Here is a 14,275-nt window from a genome sequence, read left to right as displayed (position 1 = left end):
ACAGTTCCTAGAGAGCTACAGGTGCGGGGTATCTTTAAAATATAATATAACCACCATTTTTCTAATTAGGAAACCAAGACCCGTAATTGGGAAGGAAATCGTGCATCACACCCAGAGAATTAATGGCAGACCCAGGGTAGAGATAAAGGCTCCCCAGTGATAAGTCCAGGGCTCTTGCTCTGAGCACTGCACTTTCCAAGCTTATACTTGTGGGTGGATACAAAGCACAGTCCAAGTGCAACCAAATTCTAGAGGAATATATTCTACAATAGGAAAAGTAAGAGCAGTGGGTAAATCATGAGTGAGCATGTGCTGATAGAAAACCAGGCCAAAACCAACCTCATAGGGGTAGTATGAGAATTTAGTAATATAATAAATATAAATTATCTGGTCATGTGCTTAGCATCCAGTAGACACTCAAATAAATATTGGTTGTCCCTCATGCCCATCTCTAACCAACTATAATTTGTTGTATACTGATGATAAGTATGTAGTAATACAATGTCACTTAGTACAACCACTATGAATCTTCAGCTTCATCAAATTCTCTGGTGTGAGACCAAGTTTATATCAGAACCTTATACAGCTTCCCTCCCCAACCATTACCTCCTCCAGCACTGTGGAGTTGTCTGCCCACCAGAGGTCCCTAGGATGTCATCTAGACCAGAAATGGAAATAGACAACATTCCTTCAGTCCTTTCCTGGGGGCAAAGAGTCGGGGAAGGGGAGGTTATTAAGATTTTTCACTTAGTTTAATAAGGCCTTTTTCTCAAATAATCTGAATATATCTGTTGGATATATCTAACTATAAGCCTATGCTATATATAATAAATTTATAAGAGATGTGAGAGAGACAGAAGCTAAAGGCTAGGTTAGGCTATAGTAACAAATAGTGTCAGTGGCCCAAAACAACAAAAGTTTATTCCTCACTTACATTTCTATAATTAGTCAGCAACCATATTGTCATCTTAGCTCCAAAACCCAGGCTGATGAAGCAGTGACTCTGGTATATTTTGGGATGTGCTGGCAGAGGGAAAAAAAGAAGGCTCTAGAGCATCTCATGTGAGCAGTTTAATCCTCAGCCAGAAGGAGCACACGTCACTTCTGCTCATGACTCATTGGCCATAAATGTTCCCATGGCCCTTTCCAATCACAAGGCAATCAGGAAGGGAGAATAATAGGAATAGTTGGTTAAAAGCAATAATAATTATTATATTCTATTTTTAAAGCCAGTTTAAAAACTTTTATTGAAAGGGTTTTTTTGAAGATTTTATTTATTTATTTATTTGAGAGAGAGAACACAGGTAAGAGGGAGCAGAAGGAGAAAGAATCTGAAGCAGACTCAGACTCTGTGCTGAGCTTGGAGCCCAATGCAGGCCTCAATCTCACGGCCCCGAGATCATGACCTGAGCTTAAACCAAAAGTTGGAAACTTAACCAACTGAGCCACCCAGCTGCCCCTTCATAAATTCTTTTATTAAAACATTCCCAAATGCTCTATCTCACCTGGCATTTCCCTTATGGGCATTTCTTTCTTTTACATATCCACTAAATGAGGATGTTCTGTTTCCTATTGGATTTTCAGGTGAATTATGGAAAGCTCCTCTGGTTTTTAAAAGCTGCAGCTTCCAATGATCCACCACAAAGCAAAGAAGCTGCAGGCAGCAACCAGAGAAAATCTCAGGGTTGTCGTCATCATGGCCAAAGGGTCTTTCTTTCTTTCCTTGGGCATAGTGCTCCTAGGCTTCTAGAACAGGTGGTAATTTTTCAGGTCATTTACCATAAAAGTTCACCCAATGTAGAATCACTGTGCCCTTCACCAACAGCCATCTTATGCTTGTCATTTCCCCTCTCTCATACACAGGCCAGCACAGAAATGTGTTTGCAACAATTGCATAGGTTTCTTGAGATCAAGCATGTGTCTTATTTTAATGAGGTTGCCATGTGACAATGAAAACCCTCATGGAATAAGAAATGATCATACACTGGTGCAGAACTCCTGTCTATAAAATGTGATTACAAAACTATGTTCAGTCAATGAACTCCTGGCTTACAGGCACCAGCAAAGAAGGGTTTCAGGTACCAGAATCAATAATGTAATCTAAAGGGTAAGAAATGACATAAAGTAAAATAGGATGTGAGGGGTATCTTCAGAGAGGAGGCACAGTAGAGCGTGCTAGTCTCTGTGTTCTCCAAGGAAATTGACAAACTACAGTGGTTGGGAGCATAGCCTCCATTACCAGAAGCCCAAGCTCAACCCCTGTTTCTGCCATTTAATGGCACTGTAACCTTGGGCTAGTCACTTACCCTCTCTGTGTGTCCATTGTGAAATGGGAGTCATAAGAGATACCCCTTCACTTCATAGATCTTGAGAATAACTTAACCAATGCAAAGTTCTTAAAAACAGTAACTGATACAAAAGAAATGCTATATAGGAATTTTTTTTAAGATTTTATTTATATATTTGACAGAGAGAGATCACAAGTAGGCAGAGAGGCAGGCAGAGAGAGAGAGAGGAGGAAGCAGGCTCCCTGCTGAGCAGAGAGCCCGATGCGGGACTCGATCCCAGGACCCTGAGATCATGACCTGAGCCGAAGGCAGCGGCCTAACCCACTGAGCCACCCAGGTGCCCCTGCTATATAGGAATTTTTTAAATTATTTTTAAACTATCCTACCAGAAGACACTCTTTTCGGTTACAAATAATGTGACATAGTAGTTAAGAGTTGCCTTATTGGAATTGATCCCTTCACTCTAGGATAGTAGTTTCCTGTAAAAATGGCCCTGGATCAAGTGTTGGACTTGCTTCCTTTCTACAGTGTGCCCTTTTAATGCCTTTTTATATTCATTGAATACCAGCTGCTGGCCAGGTGAACCTTGCCGAGCACAGTGAATGCAGAGGTTGGCAAGGTCCAATCCTTCCCTCAAGGCTAAAAGTGCAAAGAAAGACACTGTCAGGTAGGTATACCAGTCAAATATCTGGAAGCAGCTGTCCTACGAGGGCCATGAAGTCCCAGAAATAAATAATAGTCAGCAACCACACTTCATAAAACACAAGCCATGAGATCTGGGCCCTGTGAGGTGGCAGACTAGACATGGCTACCCACTGGCAGATATGGGTCTTAGGAGTGCAGGACAGGATGGCACTCCTGAGCCCTAGACTAGGTTAGATCTCTCTGACACTCTGTGGTATTTGGCCCCACCATCCTTTCTCTTTCTGACAGCCATTGTACCTGTAACTACTCCCTTGACATCTGAGGTTAGTAATAGTGTCTATCCTGGATAACTCAGTATTTAGTATCATGCCCAGCACAAGGTAGACGCTCACTGAATATTGTTTAATGTAATTGGCACCTCCAATGATCCACTTGCAGAGACATCTGGATACCTACTCTATAAAAATGGTGTACACAGAGGGATCACTTTGAACTCATGGGAGAAGGTGCTGCTTGATACATACCAGACGGCATATCTGTGGAAGTGCAGAACTGATGGCCTATCATGAACCCAGGTTCTTTGTTAATTACCATGCTGCAGAAAAAGGCCCTCCCGTGTTCTGTCAGGAATAGCCTTTAGGAGGACAGCTCTGTGATGTTTAAAAAGCCTCCAGCATCACCTGTGGCAACAAGCGTGGCAACAGCTCTCTTTACCTAAGTTGGACCAGATGAAACAATGTTCCACAGCAGGTTTCCTAAGAAACCCCACCAGCTGAAGCAAATGGGTTCATACAACTCCTGCTCATTTTGTACTTGCTGTTCAGAGACAGGGGCCAAAGGTTCATGTATTCCTACCCCCAGGAACTGGCATTGCAAGAAAAGGAAAGAGGAAAGAAAACTGGCGATTCAGATCTGGGACAGATACATCTGATGACCAAGGTCTTGGTCATGTGCTCTCTCAGCAAAGAGAGCCTTATAAACCACATAGTTGGCATTTTCCTCCACTAGACTGAGAGAATCCTGAGCTGGAGAACATTCTGAATGGGGAAGGAGGGTGTAGAAACTTTATGACCTAAACAAAGTTAAACAGCCACTCCTTCTTTCCTGTAATAAGCTTTCAGAAAATATGAGCTATTAGGCAAAACTCAAGTAAAAGTCACAGAGCAAAAAGAAGATAGAGGGGCACCTGGGTGACTCAGTTGGTTAAGCAGCCACATCTTGATTTCAGCTCAGGTCATGATCTCAGGGTCATAAGATTGAGCCCCACATCAGGTATTGCACTCAGCAGGGAGTCTGCTTGAGATTCTCTTCCCCTCCCTCCATCTCTCCCTCTGCCCCTCATCCCACTCACATGTACACCCTCCCTCTCTCTCTCTCTCTCAAAAAAAATCATTTAAGAAAATACAATATGACCCCTAGTAAAGGTTAAATACATATAAAAATAATCAATTCCATGTACTGTATAAGATCCTCAGGAAATAGTAAGAAACAAAACAGACTTGAACCACATCTGATGGAACAGTCTAGCAGGGAAGTCAGACATGAAACAATAGCTAAAGAAATAAAAATGTGATTGCAACCTGAGGAAGACTTATTAAGGAAAAGAAGAAGGAATTATGAAAGAGCTGATCAAGCACAGGGTGCTAGAGAACCACTGAGGGCCAATTAGGAGCACCACTTCCAAGATCCTTATTCAGTGACAGCCTCTTCTTTTTTTTAATTGTGTTATGTTAGTCCCCATAAAATACATCATTAGTTTTTGGTGCAGTGTTCCAAGATTCATTGTTTATGTACAACACCCAGTGCTCCATGCAATACATGCCCTCCTTAATACCCACCACCAGGTTCACCCATCCCCCTACTCTCCTCCTCTCTAAAATCCTCAGTTTGTTTCTCAGAATCCACAGTCTCTCATGGTTCATCTCCCCCTCCAATTTCCCCCAATTCACTTTTCCTAATGTCCTACATGTTATTCCTTATGTTCCTCAAGTAAGTGAAACCATATGATAATTGTCTTTCTCTGTTTGACTTATTTCACTGAGCATAATCTTCTCCAGCCCCACCCATGTTGATGCAAAAATTGGGTATTCATCCTTTCTGATGGCTGAGTAATATTCCATTGTACATACAGACCACATCTTCTTTATCCATTCTTCTGCTGAAGGGCATCTCAGCTCTTTCCACAGTTTAGCTATTGTGTCCATTGCTGCTATGAACATTGAAGTACATATGGCCCTCATTTTCACTACATCTGTATCATTGGGGCAAATACCCAGTAGTGCAACTGTTGGGTCATAGGATAACTCTATATTTAATTTTTTGAGGAATCGCCACACTGTTTGCAAAAGTGACTTCACAACTTGCATTCCCACCAACAGTGTAAGAGGGATCCTCCTTCTCCACCACATCACCAACACTTTTTGTTTTTTACCTTGTCAATCTTTGCCATTCTAACTAGTATAAGGTGGTATCTCAATGTGGTTTTGATTTGAATTTCCCTGATAGCTAAGGCTCCACCCCCAAATTACTAGAACTAATATAGCAATTCAGTAATGTGGCAGGATACAAAATCAAGGCACAGAAATCAATGTAACTGTAGAAAGAGAAATTGGAGAATCAATTCCATTTACAATAGCACAAAAAAAAACATAAGATATCTTGGAATAAACCTAAGCAAAGAAGTGAAGGATCTATATTCTAGGAACTACAAAACACTCATGAAAGAAGTTGAAGAAGACATAAAAAGATGTAAAAACATTCCATGCTCATGGATCAGAAAAATAAACATTGTTAAAATGTCTATGCTGCCCAGAGCAATGTATAATTTCAATGCCATCTCAGTCAAAATACATTTTTCAAAGTGCTGGAACAAACAATCCTAAAATTTGTATGGAACAAGAAAAGACCCCAAATCACCAAGGAAATGTTGAAAAAGAAAAACAAAGCTGGGGGCATCACGCTTGATTTCAAGCTATATTATAAAGCTGTGATCTCCAAGATAGCATGGTACTGGCACAAAAACAGACACATAAGTCAATGGAACAGAATAGAGAGCCCAGATATGGACTCACAACTCAATGGTCAACTGATCTTCAACAAAGCAGAAAAAAATATCCAATGGAAAAAAGACAGTCTCTTCAACAAATGGTGCTGGGAAAAGTGGGCAGTTATATACAGAAGAATGAAACTTGAAAATTCTTTCACACCATACATAAAGATAAACTCAAAATGGATGAAGGACCTAAATGTGAGACAGGATCCATCAAAATCCTAGAGGAGAACATAGGCAGTAACCTCTTTGACATCAGCCACAGCAAATTCTTTCAAGACATGTCTCCAAAGACAAAGGAAACAAAAGCAAAAATGAATTTTGAGGTTTCATCAAGATCAAAAGCTTCTTCACAGCAAAGGAAACAGTCAACAAAACAAGAGGCAATCCACAGAATTGGAGAAGATATTTGCAAATGACATTATAGACAAAGGGCTGATATACAAGATCTATAAAGAACTTCACAAATTCAACACCAAAAAAACAGATAAACATTTCAAAAAATAGGCAGAAGACATGAATAGACACTTCTTCAATGAAGACATTCAAATAGCTAGCAGACACATGAAAAAATATTCATCATCATTCAATGATATTCTATTGGCACCTTGAAGTCATCCATGGTGGGAGTACTTACACCATGAAAATTAGTAATGCAATAAATTAGGGCATTATCTTTGAAAGCAGGTTATTAAGGTTTATTGACACATCACTGAAAAGAAGATGATTTACAGGAGTGGAGGCTTGGAGAAGTCACAGACTGTCCTTGTAGGGAAGTGGCACGTTATGTTGAGACAGTGGAAATTAGGAAAAGCTTCTCTGCCAAGAAGATAGCTGGATCCAGAAGGAGACATCACTTGAATGTTAAATGAGTAAACATCTCAAACTAGTTTCATAAAATAAATGACTATAATGCTTTATCACCTATCATGGGTTTTCACCTTTCATTTAAAGTTACAATAGTCAGTGAGATAAACAATCATAATTATTAGAAACATATGCAAAATCATTACTGCCAAAACTTTTCTGAGTTTTCCAGATACTAATTGCAGAGTCAAAGATAACATGGGAAGTTCACTTGATTCAAGATTTCCTTCTATAGAAGGAAATCCATGGTTACAGGGATCTGGCAGGATCCACTTTGCTTTGCCTGTGGCAAGGGACAGTTTGGAAATTTGAATTGCCATCAATAATTATATGGGCTTAAGAGAAGTAAGATCAAGCAGCTAAAGTAAACTACTGTGGTCACTTGTAATTTTTCTTCTCAACTTGGAAAAAAGTTTTGGTTTATGCTCTAGCCAAATTCATTGGTGCCTCCTTCAGTGGTCAGTAAAATAGAACAGATTGGAGATAATCTGTGAAATCTCCATGCAAAGACCCCATGATAAGGTTTCTGAAATCTAGAAGCTCTTATTGAGTGGGTTCTCTGGGTTCATGGTGTATGTCAGAACTGATAAATGTGGTATGGAAACACAACAGCTTTGGGAGGTTCATGTGTCACAGACTTTCCCCTGCCCCTCCACAGAGTACTGCTCCTGCAGAGGCCAGCCCACAGTCAGAAGTGGGCGAGAACCTACTGGAGATCCTGATGGCACTAAGGACAATCCATGGCAAACTCAACATAGAGGGCCTCAGTCTGAATTTCCAGAAGGAAGACTACTCTTTCTCTGGCTCCCTGCCCCCACCAAGGTAACCAAAATTAGAGTTCCAGTGTGTTCATCTCCAGAGCCCACCTCAGGATCTAGCAGAAAGCACAGCTATAATCTGTGTTCTGCCCGTGGATCACATTATACAATTGTTTGTTTTCTGTGCTTGAAATGAGAAAAACAAAAGGAGAAAGGAATTGTAGAATGTGCATAATTGGTCCAGGAATTACTTGGGCTGAGATATGTTCTATGTTAATAATAGAGAATATGACAACACTCAAATACTATTTCACAATGGAAAACAAACAATTTTTCCAAGGCCAAATGTTCATTTCTCACACGCTCTACCAGCTTCCAGTGACATCAGCATGTGGTATCCCATTCCTTAGGAACACTGAGTTTTTAGGAACTAATGTGATTTATCGCTGATAGAGATTAATGTGCTGTTTTGGAGAATTAACAGCGCAGATGTGTTTTATGGAAGAGGATACAGAACCACATAAACTCAAGTGTTGTCTTGAGCCAAAGAAACCCTAGTCATAAGGCTACCTTGAATACAGGCAAAATAATAATTACAATTATTACTACAATTCCATCAATAACAACTTATCACCTCCACTTTATTGAATTCTTACTAAGTAAGTGCCAAACCCTGCACTAAATGCTTTATTTACTCTCTCTCATTTAACATTTACAGATAACTATAAAATCCAGATGGATATTATAATACCAATTTAATGAAAAATACTGAGTCTCAGGGCAGCCAACGGAATCATCCAAGGGCCACAGCTAGCAAGTAGCAGAGCCAGGTTTCAAAGTACAGAAGAGTACTGGATATTGAAAGTCAGAATTTGAACTCTATTCACCAAAAGATATCTGGAACTATCCATTGAGTTAAGAATGTAAGACTTAGAATTCCAGAGGAGTAGAAGGGATTTACAATTGGGGGGGGGGGGGCGGATAACAAAGAATGTGCTAGAGAAAAGATTGGAAAATACCTTTCATCTAGTTAAACAGGAGTTAGAATGGAGGGGAATTAAGAGGAATACATGACATTTATTAAGGAAGCAAGGACACAGGATGCTGGAAGTAGATTCTTATTCCAGGACAGAAGCAGCTTTCTCTATGCTTTCATACAAAAACAAAGGTCATGATAGTGTGTACATGTGTCTGTTATGTATGTGAAGATTACACATGCAAGCATGTTTCACTGGGGAGCGCACTGCAGAAGTTTCCACACAACATAAATGGCTTTTATTATGTTCATAATATCAGTGGAAATAGAATAAGAAGCAGCAAATATTTGTTAGATTGGAAATTACGTGACACCATCAATGAAGCCTGTATGTTCTCAGGTGATATTGGTAGAATAACACATAAATAACTTGTAAAGCAAAATAAATTTGTTTAAACTCTTTTGAGTCTTCAGATTTTTCAGCTGGAAAAAAAAAACTGGGTTCAAATATCTATTTCCTGTATCTGTTGTGAGGATTAAACAAGATAAGTGTGTGAAGGCACTTCCCACACTAATATAAGAGGCACTCAGTAAACACTAGTTTCTTTCTCTTCTAATAAAAAAAAAAAATCAGTATTTGGTTAAATTATTACTCAAAACAGCCCAAGGAAGAAGGATATTTCCAGGATCAAGTGATGGCCACATTGAGCACTGGCTATGAGAGCTGGCCCTGAAAGCTTAAATTTGTGGTTCATGTCCAAAGAAATGGGGCACATTTTCCTTGAAGCTGGTCTGTCTCTTTTGAGCCATCTGGCATCTCTTAAGACATCTGGAACTCACTCAGAGTATATTGCAGTCTGGGAGGCATGTAAAATAGAATTCTGTTTCCCCAGAACATGAGACAAATTGAGGCCCAAGGGACATTGGATACAAAAAGCAGCAGCAGCTGTACCCTCGCATTCATGTTCCTAGACATAGGACTTCAGGCTAGACTTGGAAAGGCTACGAGTTGGAAGGGCTTCTCTTTTTGAACAGCAATTTTTAATCTCCTTGGAGTGTAGGGAAAAGAATCACAGGATTCTTAAATTTCTCATGAAATCTACATTCCCTGTGCCCTTGCAGTGTGTGTGTGGCAGGGATACCACCCTTGCAGTCATTTCAGAGGGCTCACAGATCACCTGTAGCTTCTCAGATAAATAAATGTAGTCTTGAAGGATAATCTTGCATCTTGCCACTCAAATGAATGAAATTTTGCCATTCTCAAAGAATAGTCTAAAAACATGTCAAATATCTACCATCCCCATTCGTGGACTCACACCTCCTGTTCCTCTAGTTCAACTTTGATGCAATGATGGCTTCTGGCAGGACTGCTGAGGCAACATAGATCCTCATCCAGTGTTCTGGGTACTCTTAAAAGCCACTAAGGACAAGAGACTATTATGAACTCAGTTCCTGAGTTCTCCAGGAGCTCAGGGGAAAGGTGCCATTTTAAACATGACATAGTTCTGTATGGCAAATGCAGTGACGGCAGTAACTTGGAACACAGAAAAAGAACAACAACATAGCCTGGCTCAAAACCCATCCAGAGGAGATGATGCAAATACTAAATCTTACGGGACAAGTGAATTTGGTAAAGAATTAGGAGGAAGGCAGAGACAATGATGGGAAAAGTATCCTAGGTAAAAAGAACAGTGTGAAATGGGACTGAAATAAGAGAGAGCACAACTAATTCAGGAAACTGGAAGTCATTCATACAGACAGAATATCGTGGGTGTGTGGTGGCTGGGGATAGTGGGAGATGCTGCCCAAGTTGATGTTAGAAAGGAAAGTTGGAGCCAATTTATGATGGCTCTTTCTAAGGAGCTGAACTTTGTCCTGAGGCCCAAAAGGATCATCACAGGATATTAAACAGTGAATGATATGATCAAATTTGAAATTTGTAAAAAGCACTCTAATGGAATATGAAGAATCAGAGGCAAAGAGACCCTCTGTACTTTAAATGTAGAAGGCTATTCCAATAATTCAAGCAAGAAATTAGGAGGTTTTAAATCAGGACGTTAACAGGAGAAATAGAGATATTAAGGAGGTAGGAAAGTATATCTTGGTGACTAACTAGATATGGGCCCTGAATTAGGAAGATCAAAATGATTCCCAGGGTTCTGGCCTTGGCAACTTGGTGAGTGGTGGTACCATTCTCTGTGATAGGAAACCAACAAGGAGTAGATTTGAAGGGATGGGGGATAGGATGAGGGGCTCAGTTTTAAACACTTTGTTCTTGGTTGAGACAGTAAAGCTAAATAATGATTTAAAGGTCTTTAATATACAGGTCTTTTATAGATAGATATAGACAGATAGATAGATAGATAGATAGATAGAGATATATCTTATATCTATCTATCTGTATATATAATATAAAGGTCTTTAATATAATGAAGCCATGGGAGTAGTTAGGGTTACCCAAGGACATAATGGAAAGTAGAGGAGGACACTTATTGTTAAGGAGTAGGTAGAAGAGAAGCCAACAAAGGAGACTAAAAATAATCACAACTGGCATGGGAGTGGTCAAGAAAGCCAAAAAAGAGATTTATAGAAGGATGGGATGATTAGTCATGTTATATGATGTGAAGAGACAATCTATAATTAGGACTGAAGGGTACTCATGCAATTTCAAACCATGGAAGTTACCAGTGACTTGGCAAATACAGTTAAAGTACAGTGATGGGGTAAAATGCAAATGGAGCTTTAAGTGGGAAGAGAGGAAGTTGAGAGAGCATCTGTGCACCACTCTTTCAAGGAGCATTTTGGGGAAATGAATATTTATTTCACATGTCATTTTCTAAATAACATAGACATTTTATTTACATTTGATTAAAAAACATTTCCTTACTAAACAGAAGAAACTACACATAATGAAATGTTTTCTTTTTGAACAAGGGTCATCATTATGAATATTCAAGCTTTAAGCAATTTTAGTAATAATCCTGAATAACACTAAGTTGCCAGGATTCTGGTAGATGTTTTTTTGCTCCTTTATAACTGTCAGCTCTTAGCAGCCATCAATCAATCTGCTTCTAGGAACCCTGATGTACTATTTCTAATCTGCTGTTCATTTTAGCCTAGAGCAAAACTCAATGTTGCCAGAAGTAAATGAACTGTTTTTAGAATAACCTCTTACACTGATGTTTAAAAATACATTAATAGGCTATAACCATGAGGATAATTCAATTTTTATTTAAGGAGTAAAATGGCATAATGTGACTAATTTCTACCTCTCTAAATTTATTTTTGCCACCCTCTGCCCATACACACTCTAGTCTTTACTGTCTTCAACTCATTCATTCACTTCCTTGTTCATCTATGTATTTGTTTGTTCAATAATTATTGGCATTTTATTTTTCAATGTGGTGCTAAACAAATGGCCTTTGAAAAATGAATAAAACACAACTGCAGGCCTCACTAAGCCAGTGTCTTTTAATTTATACCCTTTATAAAAGGGTATAAAATTATAGTAGAATGGATAATGTCAAAATATATGCGGTTTCTTAAAAGTACCATACTCTATCTCATCCATTAATCACACATGGTTTTCTTCTGCCTGGAATTTTCCCTGACCCCTTACTCTTCTGTAAACTCTAACTCGTTGTTTTGCTTTGTTTTGTTTTGTTTTTCTGTTCCAAACTGATCTTCTTTCCTCTGTTAAGCATCCCTGACAGGACTTCTCCATACCTAGGAAGTAACATGTACAAGTATTGAACCTAGATGTATTGTTTGTTTCCTTCCATAAAGATAAACAAAGATTAGTTTTTATGTCACTGTTTTACGGTTTAGGTTCTATTATTATTCTGCTGTGTTCCAACCAACAGATCAGGAGATGAGTGCCACTGAAGAGACAGTTTGTTATACACAGCTTCCAAGGCAAGGGAGCATGGCACACCCACACCAGCAGGGTTGGTCAGGCGGCAGGCAGAGGGGATGAAGGGAAAATGTGGACAGGAGCCCTTATCGTGGAATAGGAGAGGCAGGGTGAGCCAGTTTAGGATTGGCTAGTTTGAGCGACAACATGGATGGAACTAGAGCGTACCATGCTTAGTGAAATAAGTCAAGCGGAGAAAGACAACTGTCATATGATCTCCCTGATATGAGGAAGTGGTGATGCAACATGGGGGCTTAAGTGGGTACGAGAAGAATCAATGAAACAAGATGGGATTGGGAGGGAGACAAACCATAAGTGACTCTTAATCTCACAAAACAAACTGAGGGTTGCTTGGGGGAGGGGGGTTGGGAAAAGGGGGTGGGGTTATGGACATTGGGGAGGGTATGTGCTTTGGTGAGTGCTGTGAAGTGTGTAAACCTGGTGATTCACAGACCTGTACCCCTGGGGATAAAAATATATGTTTATAAAAAATAAATAAAAAATTAAAAAAAAAAAAAAAGATTGGCTAGTTTGAATAATTTCAGTGATCCCTGAGGCATAGGGGTTGTCCCTATTTGCCTAGTACTTGACCCTGGGGTGATAAGGGTAGGGAAATAGTGGCCCCAGTGTGAGAGCCCCCCACCCCCCATAAAAGAAGAGGTTGCTTTGCATATGAAAGAAAAACACACTTTCAAGCCTGTCCTTTACCCTTGCTAGGAACTGGTTAGCCTTGAGAGGGGCAATCACTCCAGGGTCAGCACAGCCCTGATGTCAAATCATTAGAGTAAAAAAACATGCATAATACAGTCACTGTACTGAACCTCCTCTCAGAGTAATAACAGTAGCTACAGTTGAGATCAAGCACAAATTAGACATCTCTTTCTTTGCCCTTTCCTTCCTTCCTCCTCCCACCCTTTCCTTCCTCCTTCCCTTCCTTTCTTCTTTCCTTCTTTCTATCCCTTCTTCCCTTCTTTCTCCTTTTCTTGTTTTCTCTCTCTCCCTTCTCTCCTCTCCTCTCCTCTCCTCCCTCTTTCCTCTCTTGCCTTTCTTCATCTCTTCATTTCAACAAATATTAATCAAATGCATACTAAAAGCAAGGCATTATTCTAACTGTTTATTTTCTCATGTAACCCTCACAGAACCATAGGAATTAGAAAATACTAGTCTTGTTCTGTAGATGAAACACTGGGCACAGAAAGGTCACACAAATCACAGGCAGCAGATCTTGTGTCCAAAATAACTCCTGTTTCATTCCAAAGTCTATGTTTAAACATTATGCTAGGGGTGCCTAGGTAGCTCAGTCAGTTAAGTGTCCACCTCTTGATTTTGGCTCAGATCATGATCTCAGAGCTATGAGATCAAGCCCCACATGGGGAACCACACTGAATGTGGAGCCTGCTTAAGATTCCCTCTCTCCCTTTCCCTCCCCACTTCTCTACTTCCTCTGCCTCTCCAACCCCCACATGCCCATGCACTCTTTCTCTTTGTCTCTCTCTCTCTCTCTCTCTCTCTCTCTCCATACACACACACACACACACACACACACACACACACATGCTAAGCACACAATATATGCTACCATACCCCTAAAGTCTGACATGTCACCCATCCACCAAACTGAGAAATGATTTGTCAGCTAGACTCAGAAAATATTAAGTACCTGGGAAACTACAGTGACTTATCCAACAAAAATTTACTGGGCATCTGGTTTCTAGACTAAGTTCCATCATTTATGAACTGTGTAACATCAGGGAAGTGACTTAATCTTTTTAAGTATTG

General features: G+C 39.8%; 1 protein-coding gene across 1 annotated transcript in view; it reads left to right on the top strand.

Moving 5' to 3' along the window:
• Window positions 1–14,275, top strand: part of C14H1orf87 (chromosome 14 C1orf87 homolog) — an 88,263-nt gene that overhangs the window by 40,236 nt on the left and 33,752 nt on the right. Inside the window, 3 exon segments of the mRNA XM_059377088.1 lie at window positions 1,585–1,758; window positions 7,508–7,671; window positions 12,412–12,475. Coding sequence (XP_059233071.1) covers window positions 1,585–1,758; window positions 7,508–7,671; window positions 12,412–12,475 — 402 coding nt within the window.

The sequence above is a fragment of the Mustela nigripes genome, chromosome 14 (genome assembly GCF_022355385.1).
Source record: "Mustela nigripes isolate SB6536 chromosome 14, MUSNIG.SB6536, whole genome shotgun sequence".
Lineage (NCBI taxonomy): Eukaryota > Metazoa > Chordata > Mammalia > Carnivora > Mustelidae > Mustela > Mustela nigripes.
The sequence above is the reverse complement of the archived record's forward strand: the minus strand, read 5'-3'. Positions and strand labels throughout refer to the sequence as shown.